A 27671-nucleotide genomic window follows, 5' to 3' on the forward strand; every position below is an offset into this window, starting at 1 on the left:
AAAAACCCAAAAAACAAAAAACAAATATCATTTCCTGGGTTTTTTTTTGGTACTGGGAATTGAACTCACAACCTTGCACCTGCCAGGCAGGTGCTGTGCTACTGAGCTATATCCCCTGCCTTCCCAGGGAATAGTACATTTAACTGAAAATTTATTTTAAAACTCAGTAAATTCAATGTATGAGGATTAAAAATATGCTTTTGTACAATGTACTTGGAAAAGGAGATTCACTATTAAGTTCAACAGTCTTTAGTACAAAAGAGTTCCTTCTCAATTTCAAATAAATGGCATCTGACCTGGGGTTCTTTCTATGGCAGGTGGATCATAGAAGAGTCAATAGGGGCTTCCCAAGAAAGACTGGGTGACAGGTGACAACCACAGTCTATACTCAAGAGTATCTACCAACCTTTCTGACTTGTTGAGGCTGACCGAGGACATGCTGGGGGAAAGCATCTTGTTTCTGAGGTGCAGTGGGAGCCAGGCCCGAGGGCAAGGCTGCAGCTGGCACTGGAGTAGCAGTTGCAATCTGAGGCTGAGTCTGGATTCCTCCTTGCGGTGGAGTCTAGCAGGTAAATAGAAATCAAAGTCATTGTCAGAACAGAGATGGAATCAAGAGGTTGGGTGTAGAGTAACTGGTCATGTGGGAGTCATCTAAAATGAATTAAGATCATGCTTACAGATACGTATTTCAGTTCATCTGTTTTAAGTTTGAACTTGAGCAATTCTTTTTTCAAACATTTAAAATTTTAACTAATATGTAAAACAGACTAAAAATATTAATGGATCCCAGTATTAATGTTTCCATGTGATGTTTTGATACATGTACACAATCTAAAATATTTAAATCATGTCAAACATATCTATAGCCTCCAACTTTTTTGTGGGGGGATGTGCTGCTGCGGCCAGACCCCAGGACTGCACAAATGCTAGGCAATCACTTTACCACTCAACTATACTCCCAGCCCCCTATTACTACTTTAAGTGAAAACATTCCAAATCCTTTCTATCTTTTTGAAATATACAGTATCTGTTATTATAGTCACCCTCATGTGCAACAGAACACCAGAATTTTGTGCTATTTAAATAACAGTACCTAATACCCACCAATCAACCTCACCATTTACTTACACTGCTAAGATTTTCATCTGAAAAGCCTAGGGAAACCTAAAACCAAAATAAGAGTGTGTAGTGACTCTGTCTGTAATAGGTCAGATACTGTAATACATTTAATAGCAACTAGGAAAACTGTGAGGCCCACTGCCCAAATTCCTGCCTTTGAGCTGCACTGTGTACTGTACATTCTCTGGGGACAGCTGGGAACATTCTGGGTACACACAAGCCCAGGAGACAGCAACTTTGTATTACTACAACATCAACACTCATGTAAAATTTGGACTAAAAATATTTTTTAAAAGATATAGAACACTTTCAACTGCACAGATGCTTTACAGATAAAAGTGAGACAGATTTTCTGCAATTGGCAAGGGGCCAGACCCTAGCCTCCTAATCCCAGTACTGTGAGATGATTTCTCTTAGCTGTTAGAGGTATTTGGAAAATTACTGTCAGAGGTATATTGAAAAACACTGGTCCAAATGATTTCTTGCTTAATGGTCCACATTTGGTTAAAACCTACCATTCTGGTTAAAACTGCACTCCACAAGAACTTAAGGTGAGTAAGCAGGTTATGTAGACAAAAGGGAGAACTCCGTGCTCTCTTGTGTTTTATCTCTTTCAATACTACTCACTTCTTAAACTGTGGTCACAATTTCCTTAGGTCAGGTATTTTCACAATAATAGTGCCTTGCAAAAGTTAAATTTAGGAGACAGAATGTAAGAATGGGCTAAAGAGCAAACTCTCTGGAGTAAGATCTGGGTTTAAATGTCAGCCCTGTCCCTGAAGAACTTACAAAATCTTTCTAGGTATGTTTCTCTTTCCAGAAATGGGCTATATCACTTGGATTTTCTGGGGAAGGCAGGGTGATGTGAAGCAAGCCAGAAGTTCTTGATGCTATGCCTTCCACATAAAAAGTGCTTAGAGGCAGCACCTATTATCATTATGATAATGGCATTGGTCTCAAGTGCCTACACATATGAAACTGTGCATGCAAGGGAAAGAGGGATAGAAATACAAAAACATCTGTCCTTTTTTTTTTTAAAAAAAATATAAAAATAGTGCTAGCTATCTATTTTAGTGAGAGGACCTGGGGCTTGAACTCAGAATCTAGCACATGCTAGGCAGGTGCTCTACCACTGAGCTGTATTTCCAGGTCTTTTAAAAAATTTTGAGACAGGATCTTACCAAACTGTCCATGCTGGCCTCAGCTGGTGATTATCCTGCCTCAGCTTCTTCTGGAGTATCTGGGATTACAAGTGTGTACTAGTGCACCTAGCTCATATTTTTGGATATCCATTCCTTATGAACACACACTTCATACAGTTGTGATGCCCATAGTGGATGCAATTATGGAAGAGTGCAGGGGATGAATTAGCACTAGCTAGAAGAAAAAGTTATGAGAAACACTTCCCACCTGGAGCTTGAGGCTGCCTACTGGGAGTTGCACTGAGGTGACACTGGAGCCCTGGATAGACACTGGGAGCAGCAGCTGAGCAGTCTGTGTGGTCAGCAAAGCCTGGGGCTGGGCGACAACAGTGGGTGGCTGTCCTTGAGAACTCACATAGAACTGTGAGACTACACTCTGCTGTTCTGCCTGGGCCACAGGGACCTCTTGTTTGATGACTATGGCCTTTTTGGCAACAAGGGTCTGGGCACTGGCAGAGATGGGTTGACCTGCAGAGTGGCTGGCTGCTGGAATGGGCTGCCGGGAGCTGGAGCAGTCAGTCAGTGAGGCCTCGTCCTTGATGGAGGAACCAGTGCCACCATGTTTCTGGTCTGAAGTGCTGGTGGAATGAGCAGTGGTGCTGGGCTGGGGCTCTGGTGACCGCTGCTGCTGCTGCCCTCGTTTTTCAACTTCAAGTTGCATCTTCAAAACCTCCACGAGCTTCTGCTCTTGTTCCAGTTTTCGTTTTAGCTCTTCAATCTGCTTCTCCTTCTCCTGAAGCTTGCGATCTTTCTCAGCAGAATCTAATTCCAGGCTTGACAGAGTGCTGCTGGTGGGGCTCAGGCTATCTTCATGGTTTGCCACTCTTAGGGGAGATGAACACAAGAACTGTGAGGGGGACATCATTGTCATGATCTCAGTGAAGGTGTCTGTCATGGCTGTGTCATCAGCACTGAGACTAGACTGTTCAGAAGGTGATGGTGAGATTGGTAGAGGGGAATGAAGATTTTCAACATGGGCTACACTGCTAGGCACAGCAGTTGGCAATTCTGCCTTGAAAGTGGAAACTGAGCTAGGCATGGCATTATGTAGTGTTGTGACTGGCAATGCCATGGTGACTTCTGGGTTACTGGTGACGATGGCTGATGATGACACTGCCACAATACTGCCAGGGGGAAGACCACTGCTGTTCACCTCCTGGTAAGGTTTCAGACGTTCAATGAGGTCTGGTTTGGTGCCTGACACTGGCAGACCCCTCAACTTCAGTTCTGTCTTCAATTCTGATACCTAGAGATACAGACAGATCAGATCTCTTGGTTATAACTTTCTGGCAAATTGATAGTACACAATAGTCCCCGCCCCCACCATAGGGGACCATTGGTAGATGCATGAAACTGCTGAGAGAACCGAGCCCTGTGTATACTGTTTTCTTCCTTACATGTACATAGCTACCACAAAGTTTAATAATTAAGACAGTAAGAGAATGAACAGTCACTAATTATCATATACTGTAATAAAAATTAGCAAATGTATCTGCACAAGGTACCTGAGAATAACTTGAGGGTCATTTTGAAAGAAAGTATGGAAGTAAAAAGAAAGTACCTCTATAAAGGCTATCATGTTGCTGCTAAAGTTGAATGTCTACTGAAAACCATGCGCATTGAACAACCCTAGCCCTATGCTTACATTTTTGTGGTACTTATAGATGAGTATTTCTACATGCAACTATCACCTTTAAGTCATCCAAGCTGGAAGGCAGAGGTCCTGGCTTCCTTGCAGGAACAGATGTATTCTGTCTTGGTGTGTTGGGCGTGGTATTGTTCAAAGATGAATTTCCACTGTTACTATTTTTGTCATTTCTTCAAAAGAAAAAGAAAATCAGTTTATAATAAAATAATTTCTAGGTTTGCTCTTGCTTCTCTTAACAGTTGGTTTAGCTTATAAAGAGAGGAAGACCATGATTATAGATTGGAAGACTCAATATTGTAAAGATGTCAGGTAAGCTAGGTCTCAGTAAAATCTCTGAGGGTTTTGTGTGCTTGTTTGGTGGAAAGTTAAAAGGTGCTTCTAAGTTTTATGTGGAAATGCAAAGGACCAAAAATGGCCATGACATCTTTGAAGAAGGAAAGCAACCTGGAAGAGCCATACCCCAGTATTAACGTGGGTTACAAATGCAGTTATTACAACAGTGCAGGGCTGATCAAGGACAGAACAACAGACAAAGAAAACAGTGCATCCTGAAGCAGACCTCTGTAGGTACGGCTGCTGAATTATCAGAAGGTGATGTTGCCAAACAGTGGAGAAAGAATGGTCCTTCCAATCAATGGTGCTAGACATTCATACAGGAAAAAAATGGCCCTATCTTACATCATTCTCAAAAATGTGAATTATGAAAATAATAACCTTTTATAAAAAAACTTAGGATAACACCTTCATGGCCCATGGGTAGGCAAAAATTTCTTAATCAGGACACAAAAAACACTAAATAAAAGGAACGTCTTAAAGACAGTGAAAAGTCAGGTCACGAAGGGCAAAGTATTGGTGATACATATTCTGAAAAAAAAACCTCCTATCTAGAAGATATAAAGAAGTCTCACTAATCAGTAAGAGAAAGAAAGAAAAAACTAATGAAAAATGGGGTGGGGAATAACAAAGAGTATATCCAAATGGTCAATAAATATGTAAACAAGTGCTTAACCTCATTAGGTATGAGGAAAATGAAAAAGCACATCACAAAATAACCTTGCTATTTAGCAGAACTGTTCTAATTTTGACAATACCAAGTACTTGGGACAACCAGAACTCTAATTACTGCTGGCAGAGATGTGATTTGGGACAGTCACGTGAGATGACTATTTAACAGCACTGAAGAAAAAATGTATTCATCCTATGACCTAGCAGTTCCATTCCTAGGTAAACATGACAGGAAAATATACATACATATACCAGAGACAGATTAGAATATTTACGGCATTACTCATAATAGCCCTATCTGAAAACAACCCAGCTGTCCATGAAGGGTATAATGGATACAGTTATACATGGAATACTAACTAGCAATGAAAATAAACCAGTTACTTGCATCAGTAAGGATGCGTCTCACAATGTTTTCTCAAAAGAAGCCAGATATTGTACGACTGACATCTGAAGTTAAAAAGCAAACTACACTGATTTATGGGGACAAAAGTCAGGACAGACACTAGGGGGACTTTTTGGGACAATGATGATATTCCATTTCTTTGTTGGCTCATAGACGTGCCTACTTTGGCATCAGTTTTCACTTATGATTTAAAGACTTCTCTGTATGTAAGTTATACTTCAAACTGAAAAGTGTATTTGTAAGAAGTTGGCGCATCAGCTGTCAAGCTCCAAAGAATTAAGCCCTTTTCCATGTCAAAGCCAGATCTCGCCCTCAACTTCCTCCATCTAGGATGCTCCTGGTGACAATGGCATTTTCTGAGAGCTAATACCTATGTGAGAATCACTGCTGGATGAAAGTTTCTCCCAGGGGCTTTAGGAGGCTTGCTGGTGAAGTCAACACTGGCTTTAATGACAGGTAACTTTCTATGTTCATTTTTGGGGTCTTTTTAAAAAAAAACTTGCCTGAATTTTTACTTACATTAAATACTTAGTCTTGGAGATGAAGTGTTTTGAAGTTTGGATGTAAGAATGTATCATTATTCTCCATTCAAAAATATAACTTTTAAATCTCAGAGTTATGAAAACATTTTCTTTCAATCAGTATTTCTCAGCCTATTTTTCATTCATTATTGCCCCCTCAAGGAGGCTCTTAGTTAATTTTTTTCTGAATTTCCTTTCCCACACAGTTTATTGTCACAGATACACTGCATATGTTTATGTCCTATATGTATGCTTGTGTTTTATAAAAGAGCAATAGGCCTTCTGCTGAATTACTACCTCTTAGTCCCTTGTGAGTAACTGTCCCCTGAAGAACGTATGATTTAATTCTTCCATTCATGGTATGCTTTGGTTGGAATCTACATTCTACTTGTGACTATGACTTTGTGTTTATACTTAAACTTTTAAAATACCAGAACCCCCCAAATTCAAAGACCCAATCCAAAAATGGGCATCTGAGATGAATACACACTTCTCAAATAAAGAAATACTAATGGTGAATAAATACATGAAAAAATGTTCAACATCATTAGTTATTCAAGAAATGCAAATTGAAACAACACTGAGATTCCATCTCACACCAGAAAGAATCGCTATCATCAAGAAATCAACCAATAACAAATGCTGGAGAGGCTGTGGGGAGAAAGGAACCCTTCTCTAATGTTAGTGGGAGTGTAGATTGGTGAAACCACTGCGGAAGTCAGTTTGGAGATTCCTCACAAAGCTAGGATTGGAGGTCCCATTTGACCCAGCTATTCCCCTTCTGGGTATTTTCCCAGAAGAATTAAAGACATCATACCACAATGACATATGTGCACCCATGTTTATAGCAGCACAATTTGTTATAGCTAAATCTTAGAAACAACCCAGATGCCCATCCACTGAGGAATGGATAAAAAAGATGTGGTATTTTTATATAATGGAGTATTACTCAGCTATAAAAAAGATAAACTCAAGGCTTTTGTAGGTAAATGGATGCAACCAGAAACCATACTCATAAGTGAAATAAATCAGACCCACATGTGTAAACATCATATTGTCTCCTTGGTGTAGGAACCTGAAAGAATAAGTAAAACTCAAAACACAATAGATGACAGAAAAGGGAAAGAAACTGCTCAAAGGAAGGAATGACTGGGATGAGGGAAAGAAGAAAAAAGAAAGAAGGCAAAATATAAATGTATATATGAATAGTTGTGAAAACTGTATTGCTGATGTCTGATGGTCTACTGAAAGAAATAGTTAATGCTTAAAATTTTTTATGTTCTTATCAATTTTGCATGCTTGTGTCTGGTAATCTGGGCAGCTGATTTGAAGGTAACAATATACAATGGAATTACCATGGTGGATTCCTACCATGTTGTCTAGTGAAACTCTGTATTATCTCTGATGTTTTATCTAATAATTATTTTCTTATTCTCTTTAATGGTTTGAACAATCTTCCATTCTTACATCTGGTAATCTCAGCAATGGAGCTGAGGATAGCGATATGTAATATAATAACCACTATTATTTCGTATTATTATGTCTTGAAACCGTATATCACTTTATATGTTCTTGTTTTGGTTTGTTTACGCTTGTGATACTGGTATGCTGCTATTGTTTTATTTTTTGTTTGTCTGTGTCTCATTTACTACTCTCTTTAAAATAAAAAAAAATACCGGAAATGATTTATTTTCCACACAAATTCAGAAGAAAAAAGGAGAGGGAACTGGTGGGTGTGATCAGTGTGCAGATGAGATTGGCTTTCTGAGGGATGGTGTGGCCTTCTACCATCTTTAAATGTGTGGCCAAGGTGGGTTTAACCATAGCCCAGTCACTTCTTCCATGGTACCAAAAGGCCACATAATACAGGTTTTTTACCACTGCTATGGGTGCTACAGGGGTCACTTTTTTGTAATAGAATTTCGATAAAGATAAAAAATGTTAGAAAACAAGCCTGAATTTTTATGATTTGGAAACTAGACAGGCTTATGTTCAGTGTTTAGGTGGTAAAATAATACACCCCTGCCACACAAAGTAAGTGTTCTTTCCTCCTCTCAGTTTCTGAATCTTCTCCCTAGGGTGAATGGAGTGGATATTTACTGTAGTGAGGGTACTGAGTGAGGAAGAGAGGGCCCTGGAGCCTCCATGCAGAGGCAGGACTGGTGGAATTTAGCTGATGTACCCTTCTCCCCTAAAAAGCTGGCCCCGCAAAGCCTAAATCATGGGATTTTCAGTTTGATAGTCCCATTAGGAAGGGTCAATAATACTGACTTTTTCCTAGACTTGGAGGGAGGACGATGGTGATGCAAAGTGTCAAGGGTATGTTGGTGCATCCTAAGTCATAAGTCATTCTGAGACTCACTTCCCATGGTGGCTCATCTCATCACTGGTGTTCAGCACCCATGGAAGGTGGCAGCTGGGGGTAGCCTAGGCCCTGGATGAAGCTGTAAAATAGTGGCAATGGTCTTGAACGTTGTTCCAACTCTCTGTGGCCTTCTTGGATACTGTCCAATGTCAAATGCACACTCAGGCTTGCTTACTCTTAAAATAACAACATGCTACAAAATGATTTCTCTTCATCTCAACACTATGATGTTTTAGATAAGTACATCACCATAAGGTCTGAATTACTAATAGGCTTAATCTACCTCAAGATATTTGTATCTTAAGACACACAAAAAAGATAATCATTGAATATATGAAAAGATATTTCTTCACAGAGCATTTATATCCTTTTCAGTGCATTTATATCCTTTGCTCCATCTAGAATAAACAGGGCATATCCATGGAGGAGGGCTTAGAGTACCAGTAGGAAAGAGAAGTATTTCTATGTATCATGTGGCCATAAACTGAACAACTTGATGAGAGAATAATTTTTCCTTATAATGAGCTTTTGCATCTTTTTCTAGGGGTTCTTCTCTAGCGTCAGCAGCAGATCTTACTTTCTCCTGGACAGTGAAGGAAGGGAAGGACAGGATCTTTGTGAACCTGTCAGTCCCAAAAAGAACATGTTGGGGATGTGTATTAAGAAATTACTTTCCTTACATAACTAAAATCAGCTATGGATATCTTGCTATGAATTCAGTGACAGAACTCTGTCTGGTCACTCATGATTGGGTTCAAACTCTGGAAAGCTCCTCTTTCTCCACAGTTGTTGGGCACCAGACCTTCTGTTACCTGGTCCTTCCTTTCCATAATCAGTGTCCTTTTGTCCTTTCACTTCTGCTTCCCGACGGTCCTTCACTACCAGCATCCTGCTGTTCTGTCTAGCAGTTCAGTCTTGCCACATCATGACTACCCTCTGAGATACACCACTGTCTACTACTGTGAGTATAGTTTTTTGCCCAACTTCAAGTCCCTGCAGGCACTGGCTCTACTATTTTGCCTTTTCCTTTTCAAAAAAGTCAATGGCATTTTCCAGTCAGGTGATTTCTCTATCTAGTGCTCAGGCATTGCTTACCCTTTTCTGCCCTAGGGTTCCTATCACTCCCTGGACTTTCCAAGTCTTCTCCTGGAGATGTGTTGTCATTCTACAAAGTTCTTGGCTACTCCTGGTTTTATGAGCATCTCTCTTCTTTGTATCTGTTCATGCTTCTCTCAGGGCATCAAATATTATTTTCAGTATACAATAAGCAGATCTTTCTAATAAGTGGATGAGTAATTGTGAAAAGGCATTTCTAACAAACCTATTAGAGAATAAAAGCCAGACAGGAATGCAGGCCATCCTTACTACTTGACTGCAACACCATAGGGGAAGCTTTATTAACAACACAGTGAAAGTAACCACTGAGCACAGACAGATCACCACATCTAACTTAGTGCTCATAAAAACCATTGTATAAGCCACTAGAGACACACATTAACCCGCCCGTACTTGGTCGGTGCAGGCAGGATGGCCTGGTAGTTGTAGTGCTGCTGCTGCTGGCTCAGGATCTGCAGCTGCAGGAAGAGCTGCTGCTGCTGGAGCAGGCGGGCGTAGTTGGAGTCCATCTGTGGCTCGTTCTTCTCACCTTTCTGATCCGGTGGAATGTACTGGTGGTATTTTAACTTCTTTACCCGGGGTTTGGGATCTTTGCACTTTTTGCTGCGGTGTTTGTCATTCGGATTCTTGGGATGGCTTTGCTGTTTTTTTGCGGGGGGAGGGGGAAAGTAGTTTAAGAGATGTCATTCTGTGAAACTGATTCTAATGTGCATCTCTCATTTGAAAATAAAAAGCAGTGTACCCTTGAAACTAATGTAGTTGTTGCCGGGTATAGTGGTGCATGCCTGTAATCCCAGCACTTAAAGCAGGAGGATTGCCATGAGTTCAGGGCCAGCCTGAACTACAAAGTGACACAAAGCATTTATATCCTTTTCAGTGCATTTATATTATACTGTATATAATATAATATATTATACCCTTTTCAGTGCATTTTGAGACAGTGCCTCCTTGTCTCAAAAAAAAAATGTACCTACTTTGGGAAGCAATCTACTAAATATATTTCAAAGATCCATAGGACATTTGCATACTTATTTTGACCAAGAAATCTCCTGCTGCATTTGTTCCCTTGGGGTACAGCATGATGCCCAGCCTAGATTATCTGTTCAAATTCAACAGCTATTTACTTTTGGCCTCCTGTGTGGACACACTGCTAATTGCTTACATGTATCATCTCTTATTCAAGAACAGGTTGTACAATAAATACACAACAAGGGAAAGATTAAGTATATTTCACTCTATGTAATATTTTTTTAAAAAACCTATTGAGACTCTGTAAAAACAGAAAAAAAATGCTTCCAATGAGAATAAAGCAGACTATAAAACTGTTTCCAAGGAAATAACATTTAAGTACTCAGTCATATGAGTTTCAACATTTTTTCAAAAAGACTACATTTTTAGTTTTAAAATTGTACACCATACATCCCTTGTCTTATGACTATGAAGCACATAATGTATTAGATAATTTCCACTTTTCAGTATTTACATAATAATATAACTTTATCTGAAAAAAAAAAAAAAAAAAAAAAAAAAAGCCATCCAAACTAGCATAACACATAGGAAATTATTCTTAAGCTTCTTTAGAAAACATACAAATTAATGAAAAAGATGAGAAGAATTAAATGTAGTTACTGACATTCAACAATGTTACTAATTATGTTACAGATGCTTCTATTCAAAGAATTAGAAAATTGTAAAAGAAAGGAAATCTTAAAACCTTCAAATCACCATAGCATGTAGACCAGAAATAAGATTTTTTGTACATCCTTCCTATGCACATATTACTGTTTAACATAATTGGGATGATGCCATACATACTTCTTAGAGATGTGCCTTTCTCCCCTTAATTTGGTATGTTGTGAATTTTTCCCTTATCATACACAAATGACTGTGAAACACAATTTTCTATGGCTGAGTTAGAAAACAGTTTATGGGCCAGTAAGTTGAGTCACAAGAACTGATTATGTGTATCTTTCCCCAACTCTGTATTCAGTGATGTCACATGGGTAGCTGGAAATTGGTCACAGTGGGAATATTTACACCATGGGAATTGGCAAAAGCAATAAAACGTCCTCTGACCGCAGACAAATTGTTACACATTTACCAGCACACCACTGGAATAACAATCCATTTAACTAGTACCATATTTTTTGAACACCCATAAATAAGGATTTGTAAAGAGTAAATGTATAATGGAGAGGATTTCTCCTGACTCTCAGACTTGACCACAGGACCTGATCTTCAAGTTCTAGGTTTACTGAGTATTGCAACTGCCTACTCCCACCTTCCTTTCTCTGACACATCACTGTTCCTGGGGACTAAATCCACACCCACAATCCAACATTTTGGTCTCTCATTTCTTTGACCCCATATCTTCTAAATATCTCATCCTCTCCCTTAGTCACTCACTGCTGTAGTTAATACCTAGATCTTATCATTCCCTGAATAGTACCTTCTCAATTCCTAGCATCCTAATCTGACAACTACCAACTCACTCCACCCAGGACACCATCTTCAGCATTTATTTGATGCCACTGAGACATATAGTTCATTTCTCTTACTACCTTTACATTGACCTTCACTTTACTCCTACATAACTATATCCCTGGGTCCACTCACATGCATTGCCCACCCTTTGCCAAATTCACCTGGCAAGACAATATGCTGGTTCTCTGTCTACTTCAGGGTTCCTTTACAGGGCCTCTATTGGCATTCTGAAGTGGGTAAGCCTTGTGGGGGGCTGTGCTGTGCATCATAGGATGTTCAGTAGTATCCTGGCCTTCTGCCACTAGGTGCCAGTAGCCATGCCCTTCTCTCACACTGCGACCATCAGGAATGTCTCCAGACACTGTCAAATATCCGTGGGATAAGGGTAATTACTCTTGTTCATCTATTTCATGCCTGTTTTCATATAACTAAAAGTGCTGCAGGAAAACAAAACCACGCAGAAATGTTTGTCTTTAAGTTTATTATCACTGATAAGCTCACCTTCAAGAGCTTATCAGTCTCACCTTGCCTTCCTATTACATTTTTTTAGTCCAGTTATTTTCCTACTCTTCTAGAATACCACCTCCTATCTTTCCTCCTGTCCTCAAGCCCTTAGTACCTCACTCCATGCTCACTGTCAACTGATAACCTGGCCTCCTAAACTCTGGGTAAATAAATGATGAGTGTAGAGCTTTTATACATCCCCAAGGGCCCGCCTATTCCTAAATGCTTGTAGGCAGCTTTCCTTCTGTGGCTGCAGATGAACTATTGGTCCAGCTGCCTCAGCCCAGCAACCCCTTCCTAAGCCAGAGTCCACATTTTCTCGCCCACACATGGTAACTGTTCTTGGAACCCTTGCCCCTCTCCTAGGTCCTCCCTATGAGCTCACCAACATCCTTTCTTGACCCCTGCATTGTAGTTGAGCTACAGACTCTTTTCTCGTGATCCTTTCCAACAGAGGTCATCAAAACAAGCTTTCTATGACGTCATCTCCAATTCTGTCTCTCTCCACTCTAACCAAGTTTTTGCCTTTAGTATTCAAGAGAGACTGCTTTTGGCAAGGAGTTTCTACGTTCATTCAACAGACCCACAGCAGCAATGATACATATGAACTCCCCCTCCTGGAAAGCCTCCTTCGGCTTCTGAGCCCTATTCTTCTACCATACTCGCTGCTTTTCCCCAGGCTTCTTTTCTGGTTCTTCTACCTTCTCAAAATGCTGACATGTCTACAAATTCAATTTTGTACTGCTTTTTTGCTACACAGACTGTAGGTAGTTTTACTGGATTTTGTGGCATTCAAGCCTGTGAATACAGGGATGACCTGTACATTTCTGTCCAATTCTGGAGTCCTCTCCTGAGCCTGGATCTTTCACCCAGCTGCCTCTAGGACATCCCCATTGAGTGTCTCCTGGGCACTTCTCACTGCTGGTATTCTCTTTCCAGTCACAGATGTTGGCAAATCCAACCTTTTAATTGCTTAGAAACAAAACTGTAACTGGTTCATGATGACTCCTTCACACAGAACATCTAACCTGTCAACAATGCTTCCCAGTTTATCCTTCAAAATGTAGCCAGCCACTTCCAAACCCTGTCCACAATGCCAAGGCTACCACTGTCCCCTGCAGTGAATGATACCTTTACCTGGTCTGTGCTTCTCCCTTTGCTCTTCTATTGTCTCTAGCACCAGCCCCAAACCTTCTACCACCTTCTCTTCTCAGTAGCAACAAGCCTAACTTCTCACAGGCTTGACATTCTCTGGTCACTGGTTGCTTCTGGCTGCATGGCTTACTTTTGATCTTTGGCCATCTCTGGTCAGGTCATACTGGCTTCCACATTCAGAGATGCCAAGTTTTCTCCCCATAGATGCCCTCACGGCTTGCACCTTCACCTCTATTGGATCTCCACCCAAAAAGTAGTTTGGTGACATATGCAGATGACCTATTTAAAACAGAAAGCGCCTCCCTTTGACTCTCCAGCAACTCCATCCTCATGTAACCCTTCACCATTCTACTGTGCTTTTTATCCCAAGGATGGGAATTTGTGATGTTCTGTTTGTTGCTTCATCTACTCCTATTACCCAGAACAGTGCCTGAGACAGCTCAAAGTATCTGTTATTTTGAATATAAGAATGATAAATGCATGTGTTGTTTAGAAATCACTGTAATAATGAGGCACTTTATATCTCACTATTGGAAAACATTCTTGTGTAAGCATACCCATGTAATCTCGTAATATTCTTAGTCAGTGTCATCTGCTTATTTTGTTATCAATAGTAAATTTTACTTCAGTCTTTTCAAACACTTATGTGCAATAACTTATATTCAAAATGAGGTTTGTGGGTTGGGGATATAGCTCAGCACCTGCCTAGCACGTGCAAGGTCCTGAGTTTGATCCCTGGTACCAGAGGTTTGAAAATAACTGCTGCCCATTGATGAAACAGCAGAAGCAGCCACAGGCAGGAAGGCACATGTTGCGAGAGGATACATACACACAACAGCCGGCACTCCTTAAGCTAAATCTTGCTGTGACTAGTGGCCTGCACATGTCTGTTTCTCTTGGTAAATGAGCACGCTAACTGGCTTTCCATATGGAAAAGGTGAAAGAATTATCTGCTTGATGATGTGCATCTCTCCTTTTTTATCTTGGCATAGTCCTACAAGTCCATACTCAATCCCTAAATTTCACATTGTTAAACAATGTTGCTTCCTGTAGAATGAAAGCCTCTTTAATGAAAGACACCAGCAAACAGCAGAAATCTAGAGAATGGGAGATGCAGGGAGAGTTTTTAGTGTCATCAGAGACAAGATGGTTGGCCTTTGGACATTCTTTTTGCCATTACTGGAGATGCTAGAATAGGAGGAAGAGCTGATTTTATTGGTACAGCTGCTACTTGCCACTCTTTAGAATTTCTGGCTCCAATGCTAAACAATGGAAGATGATGAAATATGCTGATATATGTCCTGAAGCCATGAACACCCAGTCACAATGACAGGGAACTTTCTCTCTAGGATAGCTGGGGACAAGGACAGCTCTAGTGGACAGACACAGGACAGGAATATGCATTGTGCTAATCAGAAGGAATTGCCTTTGCCTTCGAAGAGTGCTGTGAAAGGCAGCAAGCAAGTTAGATGAGAACTTGGGATGTGTGGGGTATTTCTGACCATGTCACTCCTTCACTTTGCTGGACCTCAGTCTCCATGTATGAACAGTGGTGAGAGAATATCTAACTCTCTATGTCCTTTTTTAGTTCTAAAGCTATGTATTCTGCTAGTTTTAGTGAAAGTCACCTCTGAAATGACTATAGAGTATAATCATTAGACACTGTTCAGTTTACTTTCTACATCCATTTCATTTAGAAGTTCTAAATATAATTTCAAGAAATTCAAAACAGTACTGTCTTTTAGAACTTTTCTTCTTCCTTGGGATTTATTCTGAATTATTTTGACCAAGCAAAATACAGGGAACAGTTCCAAGAAGTTGAAGCTTATCTGAGAATAATCCAAGCTTCATCTGGCTAAATCTGCTAAATCAAAAAACGTTTATTTCTATAAACCCTTCGAACTGTCATGTAATATTTGTGGAATATCAGTGAGCTTGATTCCGAGCATGAAGTCCAGAACTATGCTGGCATCACCCACAGTTGCTTGTGAGGTTCTTGGATCTCAAGTGCAGTGCTGAAGCAACTTGATCTTATTGTTTCCCCATTTCATGCAATGGTCTAAGAGCAGCAGAACTGTGTGCTGGTGACAGGAAGACTCCTCAAGCCTTGCTGCATAGCTCAGCAATTTTACTCAGACAAAACTCTGTACCCTTTTTTGGGGACTACAGGATGATAAGTCATGTGCTGAAGAATGCAATTTCAAACATAAAGCTTCCAGGACAGCAAGTTTTCCCTAGTTTAATTTTCAAGGCTTCAGGCTAAGAACCAGGTTGGGTAACTTAAACAAATCCCTCTGTCTTTGTCCCTAGGCTCAGACATTCACAAGTCAAGTCACACAATGCTGTACCTAGGGTACCCACCTTTACCAGCGCAGGGCTAGGCTTTGCTGAGGATACAGTGTTTGCAGGGAGGACAGGAGCTGTGGACCTTGTAGGAGGCTGGTCCAAAGTGGGAGGAGTTTTCAAGAATTCAGGAACTACTGGGGACACTGAAGTAAACTGGTGGAAGAAGCAAAAAAGGAAGGACTGTGAAATCAATGATGGCTAAAATAGAAAAACCAGAATTATAAGAGAATGACCTCATTTAAAAAAAGTCCACTAGAAAAAAACCAAAGGAAACAAAATATGCTATTGTGTCTGAGACCCAGATAATGGGCTAAAATGGTTTTCCTCAGTGGTGCCAATAATTTAGTCTTTACTCCTGTAACAATCAGTAGCTGGAGCTAAATAAGGTTAGATCTACTCAACTGCAGTGTTTTTTCAGAAATATGGTCAGAACCAACTGCTTTTGGCAGGAAAAAAAGTCTAAGACTTCTAAAATTGATAAAAAGAATACATGGTATTTATAAAGTTTCCTTACTAAATAGGTCACATTAACCTTGGCTAATTCAAACATGATATTTAGTTTTTGCTACAGAGCTGGATGAACCCTCTATTCTACACTCTGCTCCAACCCTGACTAGTGTTCTCATTAACCACAGCCCCCCATTTTGCGCAACAGGGGAAGTTGAAGAATACATTCTGGTATTCTTCAAGACTGACTTGTTTCACTGACGGTGCCACCTCCTTTAAAATGAGAAGCTAGGGGCTGGGGATTTAGCTCAGCAGCAAAAAGCGCCTGCCTGGCAAGCACAAGGTCGTGAGTTCGGTTCCCGGTACCGGAGAAAAACCAAAACCAAAAAAAAAAAAAATAAAAAAATAAAATGAGAAGCTATTTTCTTCCCAGGCTCTAATCAGCAATGACCAAATCTCAATTTGGAGTTATAGTTTAAGAAAGGAAGGTAGGTTTTAACAATTCTAATTAGTAACCTACTTTAAAGCATCCAATTATTGCAAACAGATATTACTATTATAATAAACCAATTGAATGTTGTATTTTTATTATTATTTGGATTAAATTATTACTAGCTTTCTCTTAAGGAAGAATGTCATTTTTTCACTTTCACTTCCCCAAACAACTTGCCAAATCATTATAGTAACAATCAAAGTCAGTTCTCTTGAAGGATTTGGGTTTTAAAATAGCAAACTATTTTTTCCTCCTCAAAATCTCAAAGGCTTATTAGCAGCAGCAAGAAACACAAAGCGTGGTGCATACAGTTACTCAGTAAATATTTACTTAATTGAAGAATGGACATTCCTGTGGCTTTATGCAGCCAGGTCACGGTCTCAGGCCCAGCCAAAATTCTAAGTGTCCAGCCCACAACTCACTGTCCATGCCAACTCTGTGTTCTCCCTGAGGTTCTTGATACTAGTTTCAGCTTTTAAGTAGTTTTTTATAAGTACTGACAGTAAAAAGACTGCATTTTTAAAAGATGGCTGTATTCAATGTCATTCCAAACAGAAGTGATGAGAAAGGACTCATCCAAGAGACTCAACTCCCATGTTTCAGGAAGATTTCTGTCCTCCAACAGCCCTGAGATGTCTGGTTCCTTGAATCTCTGACTAACCAAATTTCATGGATCAAGTAAGAGATGCTCACTTCTTCAGGGGATTTGATTTATGTTGTCTTCCTTTTACCTTGCATATTTTTTGGGTATGAGGATACTTATCTCTGTGTCTGTTTTCACAGAGGGAAAAAATATTCCTTGGGCATTGTATAACTGATATATGAAATAGAAATGAATATTTGCATTCTGAACTGTTTCTAACTGGGCAAGGTATTTTACCAGCACAGGCCTCAACAACTGATAGACAGCAATGATGAATTTGACAGAAAGGAGTAAGCATTTGCAATCTTAAAAAATATCCATAAGTATGGATGCAGTACCAACTGTAATGCCTGTATCACTAGGCCGTGCCTACTGACTCTTGCCTTGAGTACTGATGCTCACATCTTACGAGCTCTTTTTCAGTGTCATTGTGCTACCCAGAAAATCACAGACTCCGGGGTAACACAAGAGTAACTCAACTGAAATGCAGGGATTATTAACCTTTCCTAATCAGAAGATAAATTCTAATTATGAACAAATATCTAAATTCTTATTAATTTTGTTAGCCTTTTTAGTGTGCCTTTGGAAAGGTAAAAAAACAAACAAAACAACAACCCTCCTTGGGTGGTAGGCTCCTACTGGCTGAAGTTACAAAAGGAATCTAAATAACAGTAATTCTAAAATAACAGTATTTTTCGAAAAAGGATTAAGAATATTGAGGCCATAAAAGTTACAGTGGTACACAGTTCATAAACTTAATTCCATGATTCTGGTTGCAAATTGAATTGGACGAGAGCTGAATCAAATTCAATAGTTAGATTCAATGATGACCTTATGGGGAAACTGATTTGGTTCTTGTCCAATTTGTTTTGCAACCAGAAACATGGAAAGAATTATGTTCATGAATTAAGGTACCACTGTACTTATTTTATTCCACAGTAAATTGAGAAATATGTTAACAATTTTAAAAGAGTACTAGGTAAATATGTTTAAATTGTTACCAAGATATGACTTCACTTTACATACTATGTACCTTTTATACTCCTCTAAAAATTTAATTTCAAAGTGATTGAGAATTGTTTCCCCAGAGAAACAACAAGTGCAGACTTGACTTTGTCTTATTGGAATTGATTGCTGTTTCTACCACAGGTTATAGGCCTTTTTTTTTTTTTTTTATAATAGTACTAGGAACTGAACCTAGGACCTTTGCCCTGATTTATATCCCTAGTGCTTTTAATTTTTTTTGCTCTATTTTTGAGACAATTTAAATTTAAATAAATTTAAAATTTATTTTAAAAATAAAAGGAAAACATATTAACAAACAGACATCCATTTACAAAATAACATAAGAACAATACAAGCAATACAGAGTAACAGACAAAGTGGTAGGAAATTAACAATAGTTGTTGTATTATGTATTGGTATCTTTAAAGTGGTTTCTCAGGAAAACAAATAGAGACATGCACGATTGATCAAATAATCATTAACTGTTCCTTTCAGTAAAGCGATAGAAGTCAGTAGTACAACTATGTTAGCTACCCTGTATATACATACATACATAATTTGCCCTTCTTTCATTTCTGGTCTTGCTAAGTTGCCCAGGCTGGGTTTAAACTTGTGATCCTCCTGCCTCAGTCTCCCAGAGTGCCGGGATTACAGGTATCCACTACCATGCCTGGATGGTGTTGTTTAATTTTCATTGTAACACCATAACAAAGCCAGAAAAATGTTATTTATAGCAGAAATACCCATCACTAAACAAGACTCAAAAGAAGGCAACTTTTATTAGAAACTAATGTAAGGAAATTCTGCTACAAGCTGGGCATGGTGGTGCACCCTGTAATCTCAGAACTCTAGGAGGTTGAGGTAGAAGTGTTGCAAATTTGAGCGTAGCCTGGGAAACTTAGTGAGAACATGTCTGAAAACCAAAAAAGGGCTGGGGATTGTAGCTCAGTGCACAGGTTCTGGGCTCAAACCCCAGTACTGCTACAACTGGAACAATGAAGTTCTGCTACAACTGAACAATAAAAGAACAAATGTCTTAGCCAATTAAAGTCTGGTAATGTTGCAGGGGTCTGTATGGGTTTCTTACTTCTGCAGCCCATGGTCCACCTGACAGAGGTCAATTACTGTTCTCTGGTAAGCTCTTTATTTTAATTAGTCCTTTATGCAATCTTGAGGAACAGAAACTAAATATTTAAAAACAAAGATTTTTAAGTTATAGTTTTTAAAACTATAGTGGTGGGTGTGTTTTAAATTCAGGAGGCAACAGAGTTCTTGACTAAGAAGGCCACATGCAAATAAAAATTCAAAATGCAATTACTGTTTAAATATAGTTTCCATATTCAAAACTCTAAATAAATAAAATAATGAATGAGTTGAATACAAACCATGCTTTATATGTCTAACAGATGGATATTTTATGTAAAATTCCATCTTTGTTAAAATGTGTCACCTAGGACACATCATTTATTTCTATATATTTCATTTTTAAGGATAACTAGCTATTAAAATCCACAGGACATTCAGTCAGTAATCAATTACCTGATTAATAGTGAAGATTTGCTATTTTGACCATTTTTAAGTATATAGCATTATATACGTGTGTATACACACACACACATTTTTCTGCAAACATCACTATCATCTCCAGATGTTTTCATGGTCCCTAACAGAACTCTGTACCCATTAAACAATAGCTTCCTTTTCCCTTCTCTTAATCCCTAGCAACTATAATTCTGTTTTCTATTATTTTAACTCCTGTATCTCATATGTGGAATCATACAGTTTTGTCTTTTATTGATGGGTTATTTCACTTAGTATAATGTTCAAGATTCATTCATGTTGTTTTATGCTACAGAACTTCCATTTTAAAAGCTAAATTCCATTCTGCATATATAGAACATTTTGTTCATTCATTTGTCAATGGATAGTTGAGTTGCTTTCACCTTTTGACTACTGCTATGAACTTAAGTTTTCTGTATTATTTGGCAAGAGGTCATACACCTGAAAGTTATTTGATATAACAGTAACAGTCTCCTAAACTTGTCTCCCTGAAAATATGGAGTAGCTAATCAACAAGGTTCCTTTCAGTACTGCTAGGTTTTGGAAATTTACATCAATCCCATCACATCATGTTATAGTTCAACATGAGTGTGTTTATAGTAAGTTATTAATTGAAGGGTTTAAGAAGTTACTGAGAGAAGTGTCCAGATTGAAGGCATCTGGTATCACATATGGCTGGCTGCTCTTGATTTTCTATTTTCTGCTGTTCGAGTTGCTTCAGGGCAAAATAAATTGAGCTCCAATATGTGATATGTGTACCACTATTACTTTGATAAATTCCTTTCTAGCTGTACTTCGATCAGAGTAGAAAAGCGACAAATCCAAGCATAGTTTTAGCCTTATACAGACCACACAGAAATACATATTTCACAGACTTTTTCCCTAACATTTTAGGTTGCAAGAGAAGTGCTTGCAAAATTGGTTCTTTACCTAGGTTAATTCTTTTTGGGAAAGTGCGGAGACTTTTTCATATATGGATACTTTTCTGTAGAACCTAACCCTCAGGCAGCTAAGTGTTCTGAAAAAGAATTAAGGAGATTATCTGTCATAAAGCATTGTGGAATAAAGCAAGGCATCAAGAAATCTTGAGCCTAATTTTTTTCTGAGTTATCCATAGATATAACTTTTAAAGAACCTGAAAAAAATTCCTTGCACTGGCTTTAAGTTTTATATAGGACAAAGCATAAAGATATTGAACAGGTTAACTAGGAAAATGTGTTTAAGTCATACAATTAAACATGTAACACAAAATGATGACTAACCAATACATGGAAAAAGTTGATGCAGGTTAAACAAAAAAGCAAAATGAAATCTATGGCACAACTATCTGAAGTATGGCTGAGCAACCTTTGTTACCCTCTTATGACAAGTACACAAAGGCATGTAGAAATGTGAGGGTACCCTACCATTTTTACTGTACTTTACAAAAGGATCAGTCCTCATGCTTTGGAAATTAAAGTATCTAAACACAGATATACACTTGTCCTTCACTCTATCCAGTGTGGCAAGTGGTCTACAAGAACTAAATCCATAAAAATAATATTGAGTTTCTATTTTAAAGATTAAAAATTAATCTCAGCACCTAAAAGACAATTTATGCTTTTGTTACTCTTTTATTATCTTTGTTTATGAGGGACTATTTTAATAGTGATGAGACTGATCTTTTGAGGGGTTTAATTCTAAACTAGGCAAAAATAGTCTCTCATTCATTATACTAGTAAGTACTTGCTGTGACCTGGACCTGTGTATTCAGTGTGAAGTTGACTGAGATAACATGGGAAATCTTGGCTATCTAGGAGTTTAATGTCTAATGAGAAGCAATGTGTTAAGGTCCTTTCCCCTAGAGGGAAAAGTAGTTTTCCCTGAGAGTAGTTTTATTTAGATAAATACATTTTATATCCATCCAGTGCAATGCCTATAGCAATTCTATGAAGAACAAAAGTTGCCAAAATGAAACCTAATTATCACTTCTAGATGTTCAAAAATTTCAGAGACTTCACTGGCATTGTAAAATTTGCCTCTGCAATTGATTTTTAAAAATCCACCATGTAACATTATAAACCTACTTAAGGATTTCTTTTTTTCAACATCAAGATAACAGTTACCAAGACCATGTTTGAATTACATGAATAAAAGTATAATAAAAATCTGTCTGATTCCTTACTTATACAAGAATATTTAATATAAGGTAAGTTAATGAAGGACACACAATTTAGTATGTCCTCAAAAGGTATACAACAGAAATGATTTGGCAGGTAGAGCTATTCCTGACTCTGACATCTTTTCTTGACTGTCTGCATGCATGGGGATTGTTAACCTTCTCTAAAGTAAGTCTTTTGTCATCAGCCTAGTTGATGGATAAGAGGCAAACATCTATTTTTTTGGTGTGTATGTGTGTGCTAGGAATCGAACTCAGGACTTTGCTCTTGCCAGGCAGGCACTGTACTGCGGAGTTATATCCCCGGCCCCAAAAGGCAAACTTCTAAAGGTTTGTAGGCTTAGTGTGTGCGACACTGGCAACCAACAATCCACATTTATCCTTTAAGAAATAGTGCATACCCATTTTCCTTCAAAGAATTCTAGAATGTTGGCCTACTGGGTAGGACTACCTCTGGTTAACTAGAGACCAAGTTTCAAGAGCAAAGTAAAAAACATAAACAGTATGGGGAAATATAGGGAAAAGAAGAATGATAATCTCTTATGCAGGTAGAAGTGTCACGAACCCCTTAACACACAGATGGCTTAGGTGACAAAAATGCTGTGTTAATAAAAACTAAGGGCAAACTAAATAGCCATCTGAAATGCTGATCTACTCAGAGGGAAGGAGAGAACAAAGAACCCAAATTGATAGGTAGAACTTTTTAAAAAATGGTATTTACTTGCATACTTGGCATTCTTTTTATCCCTATTTTTAAAGCTCAAGGGAGACGAGGGGCACAGCAAATGTGAGAACACAGTAGGAGCTTGTTATAGTTTCTATCTAGATATCCCCCCCCCCCAAAGCCGTAAGTGGCCATAGGGCTTTTCTGGCTGAATCTACAGTGTGTGATTGCCTGGTTGTACAATGCTGCGATTAAAGGTGAATGATGGCTAGACTAGTCCTCTGACTGGACTGGCACCGCCCTAATCCCGGTAGACTGGATACCATATAAAGGACAGAAAGAGGCTTGTCTCCCTCTTCTCTTGCTGCTTTTGCTGTCTTCTGCCGCTATGAATGGCTGCCCCTCTGCCATGCCACCCTGACTTGGGGCCAGCTGATTATGGACTGAAATCTCTACAGACTGTGAGCCAAATAAACCTTTCCCCCTTTAACTTTGGGTGTCAAGGTATTTTGTCCCAGTAATGAAAGAAAATAATTAAGACAGAGCTGCTCTTCTTTGTTCTCTTTTACCTGTTCAGATCTCAGTGTGGGTTGGTCACTGACTTGCACCCCTTCTTCCAGACTAGGTTCCAGCAAAGCTGAGGAGCCACAGCCACTCCTTCCTATAATCTTGGACAGAAGTTTGAACTGTCACCATCTACTCTTTACTTCTGATGAGGCTGCAGTGCAAAGGCTTCTTTCTCAAGTGGAAGGACAGACACTTCTACACTTATGGTGCTTAATTAGTGTTTACTGAGCACCTTTCTGTATCTAAGACATCCACACATTCACTCTAGTTCTTATCCTTCACGAGCCAGAGTCCTTTTCCTTTTAGCTTCACATTTTAGTTGGACGGACAGAGACAACAAACAGTGTATTTTAGATCATGGTGATGAGAGCAAAGAAGAAAACATTGCTGAAAGACAGTTCCTAATGGATGTTCATGAGTCAGAAGAAATGGTGTAAGAAAATAACGCACTTTCTATGAAGCCAGGCTATCTCTTATGCAAGGGATAAAGCAAGTAATTTCAAATTTCCTTCCAACTCAAAAATTCTGCAATGATGGTTTAACAAGAACACTTGGAGCTGATCTGACACTCTCAGTAGTTCAGTAGTTTTTTTCTGTCTTCTTTTTGAGACAAGGTCTCACTATGTAGCTCATGCTGATTTTGAACTTGAGATCCTCTACCTCAGCCTCCCCAGGACTGAGATTACAGGCATGGGCCACCATGTCTGACAAGTAGTTAATAGTTTTGATTTTAAAATAACTAATTTAAGGATCAATCAACCACAAATGATATGTAGCATAGGAATTCTTATTAAACCACTAGAAATGTGAATACCTATTAAAAAGTATGACATAAATTTCCAATGTAACTACAAAAATATTCCTTAGATCCCTTTGAAAGCACTAGATTGAGTTAACACAATCTGACACATAATAAGTGCTCCATAAATATTTGCTAAACAAATGAAGTCAATCTCACCTGAAATCAAAGGGCTAATCCAAACATTCAAACCTTAAGGCTGGGGGTGCATACTTCCTAGCACGCACAAGGCCCTGGGTTCAATCCCATCATGGCAAAACAAACGAAAACCAAGACACATACTCAAATCTCCAAGGTTTTAAAGTAATGCTATTATGTATTTGTAAAGGTGGTGTTTGGGAAAATCTGTATTATTTCCTTTGAAGGCAATTAAGCGCATATCTTTGGCCTAAAAAGTCCCTTCATTAACTGGCAATGTAGCTGAAGAAATAATCTGGTAAGTGCCCAATAATATATTATATATATTTGTAAGAAGCATCTGAGAATACAATAGTGGTCTTATTGTGTGACCAAAAGTGAAAGACAGGAAATAGCTTTAGGCAACCAAAAGTAGGGAATCAGTTAAATACTACATCAGCTCAATTACAAATGATATTGATATATTCGTTCATAAAGAAAGCTATTAATGAATATTAAGGTATAATACAAGTTTTAAACAGAATTACTAGGTGACCCAGCAATTCGACTTCTAGGTGGAATTTAAAAAAAAAATAAAAACGTATGTCTACATAAAAACTTGTCCATATCATGGATGTGTCTTCTGAACATTATGTTAAATGAAAGAAGGCACTTATGAAAGACATGTTATATAATTCTACTTATATGCACTGCCTAACTAGGCAGGTCTATAGACACAGAAAGTACATTGATGGCTGCCCAGGCTTGGGAAGATGGGGCAATGAAGAGTGACTATTAATGGGATGGGGTTTCTTTTGAGGGTGATGAAAATATTCCAGCATTAGACAGTGGTGATAACTGCGTAACTCTGTGAATATACTAAAACCTATTCAACTGTATGCCTTAAAAGAGTAAATTTTCTCAGAAATAGAAAAACCCATACTAAAATTTATATGGAATCTCAAGGAGTTCTAAGCAGTTATAACCGTTTTGAAAAACAGGAACAAAGATGACACAATTACATTTCAAAACTTATTATAAAGTAATTAAAAGAGTATGGTACTGGCATTATGACAGACCTACAGATCAATGGAATAGGAAAGAAAGCTCAGAAATTAACCACCACATACAAGGGCAGATGGCCTTCAATAGGGGGTTGGGATCATTTGATGGGGAAAGGGAAGTCTCTTCACCAAATACTGCTTGGAAAAATGGAGATCCACACACAAAAAGCACAACACTGAACCTTTACCTCATATAAAATTGACTCAAATTATATATAAACCTAAGACCTAAAACTATGACATTAGATTTTGCAATGATTTTTTGGATGTGATACCAAGAACATAGATGACAAAAAGACAAACATGACCATATCCAACATCAAAACTATTAAAAAATACAACTGAAGACCAAAAAGGCAATGTATGGAATGGGAAAAACTCATATCTATGTAATATAATGGAATATTTAACATCATATAGTTATACATCTGACAAAGAGTCAATATCCAGAATATACAAAGCACTTCTGTACTTCAGCCAACAATAACCTGACTTTAAACGGGGGAAAAGGGCTTGAAAAGGAATTTCTTCCAAGATGACATAAAAATGACCAAACAGTATATGAAAGGATGTTTTTCAACACTAATCATCAGAGGAATGCAAATCAAAGCCATAATAAGTTATTATCCCAAGAATGGTTATGATTGAGAGAACTGAAAATAACCATTGTTGGGAAGACTGTAGAGGGGAAAATTTGAACCCAGGTACACTGCTGTTGGAGATTGTAAGATGGTACAACTGCTATAGAGAATGGTATGGCAGTCCCCCCCAAAAATTAAATGAAGAGCAGACATGGTGGCACATACTTGTAATTCCAGCTACTTGGGAGGCTGAGGCAGCAAGATTGCAAATTTGAAGACTGCCTGGGTAATTTAGCAAGACCCTGTTTCACAATTAGAAGGGCTGGGCAAGTAGCTCAGTGGAAGAGTATTTAGCTTGTATGCCCAAGGTCCTGGGTCAATTCTTAGTACTGCAAAAATAAAATTAAAGTCAAACAAAACCCAAAACGTGATCTGGTGATCCTACTTTTGAATATATTTCCAAAAAACTGAAAGCAGATATCTGCATACCCCTGTTCACAGTGCTATTATTTAATATAACTAAGAAATGGAAACTACATAACTGTCCATCAAAGGATGAATAAAAAATGTTTAGATATATGTATAGACACACATATACATATGCACATACACACCCACTCATTTATGGAATACTATTTGGCTTTAAAAAGGAGATCCTGTCACATGCTACATGAATGAATCTTGACACCACATTAAGTAAAACAAACCATTGCAATAAAAGACAAATACTATATGATTTCACTTTCATGAGGTATGTAGGGCAGTCACATTTATAGAAACAGAAAGTAGAATGATTGTACCAGTAGCAGGACAGAGAAATGGAGGAGTTGTTTAATGAGTATAAAATCTATAGAATTTCAATTTTCTTAGCTGAGAAAGTTGTGGAGATCTGCTGCACAACAATGTGAACTATACTTAACACTAGTGAACTATACAGATTTTCCTCCTTTAGTGACTTCCTGTTTAATGATGCTTGTACTACAACTTGCCAGGTTTTTTTGTTTTTTTTTTTGGTACAGTTCCATACATCTCGTTTATAGAGCCTCAATGTCCTTTTTTGGTACAGAACACCTTGTTCATATAGCACTGTAATTTTTGCTTATTGTATTGTATAGTACAGTAGTTTATGTTCTGTTACATATTACAGTACTGCATTTAGGAGTTATGTACATAAAAGCAAAGTCATCAAGTTGGAGTTTCCTTTGACCATTTCTTTGTTCTGAATAGTGCATACAATACAATATACAACTGTATACAGTATATAATACTATATACAATTTCTCGTTCAGCAACCCATTTACGTAATGACTTCAGTTGCAGGAATGTGACCAGTCCTTAAACAAGGAATGTCTACATTTAAAAATGACTGGATGGTAGAAAAAGGATGAATTTTGTGATATATAAAAGAATGCATCAAAAAAAGTTATGTGAGGATTTTGCAAAAATTATAAGCATAAAATTAAAATGTGTATATAAAAGCATAAATAATATATAAGAATGTACTGAAAAGTTTAAAAGTGGATTACAAGGGGCTGGGGATTTAGCTCAGTGGCAAAGCGCCTGCCTGGCAAGCGCAAGGTCGTGAGTTCGGTTCCCGGTACCGGAGAAAAACCAAAAAAACCAAAAACAAAAAAAAAAAATTAGCATACAAAGTCAAAGTAACTTATTGTTTTAAAGGTACAAAAGCAAAAAAGTATACACA

At 38.3% G+C, this 27671-nt stretch overlaps 1 protein-coding gene across 1 annotated transcript in view; it reads right to left on the reverse strand.

Moving 5' to 3' along the window:
- Positions 1-27671, reverse strand: part of Mkl2 (MKL/myocardin-like 2) — a gene marked incomplete in the record, with an annotated part of 190947 nt that overhangs the window by 17529 nt on the left and 145747 nt on the right. Inside the window, 4 exon segments of the mRNA XM_013517824.1 lie at positions 407-562; positions 2530-3567; positions 4013-4139; positions 9776-9811. Coding sequence (XP_013373278.1) covers positions 407-562; positions 2530-3567; positions 4013-4139; positions 9776-9811 — 1357 coding nt within the window.

Source organism: Chinchilla lanigera, unplaced genomic scaffold (assembly GCF_000276665.1).
Source record: "Chinchilla lanigera isolate Chin_1 unplaced genomic scaffold, ChiLan1.0 scaffold00041, whole genome shotgun sequence".
NCBI classification, from domain to species: Eukaryota; Metazoa; Chordata; class Mammalia; order Rodentia; family Chinchillidae; genus Chinchilla; species Chinchilla lanigera.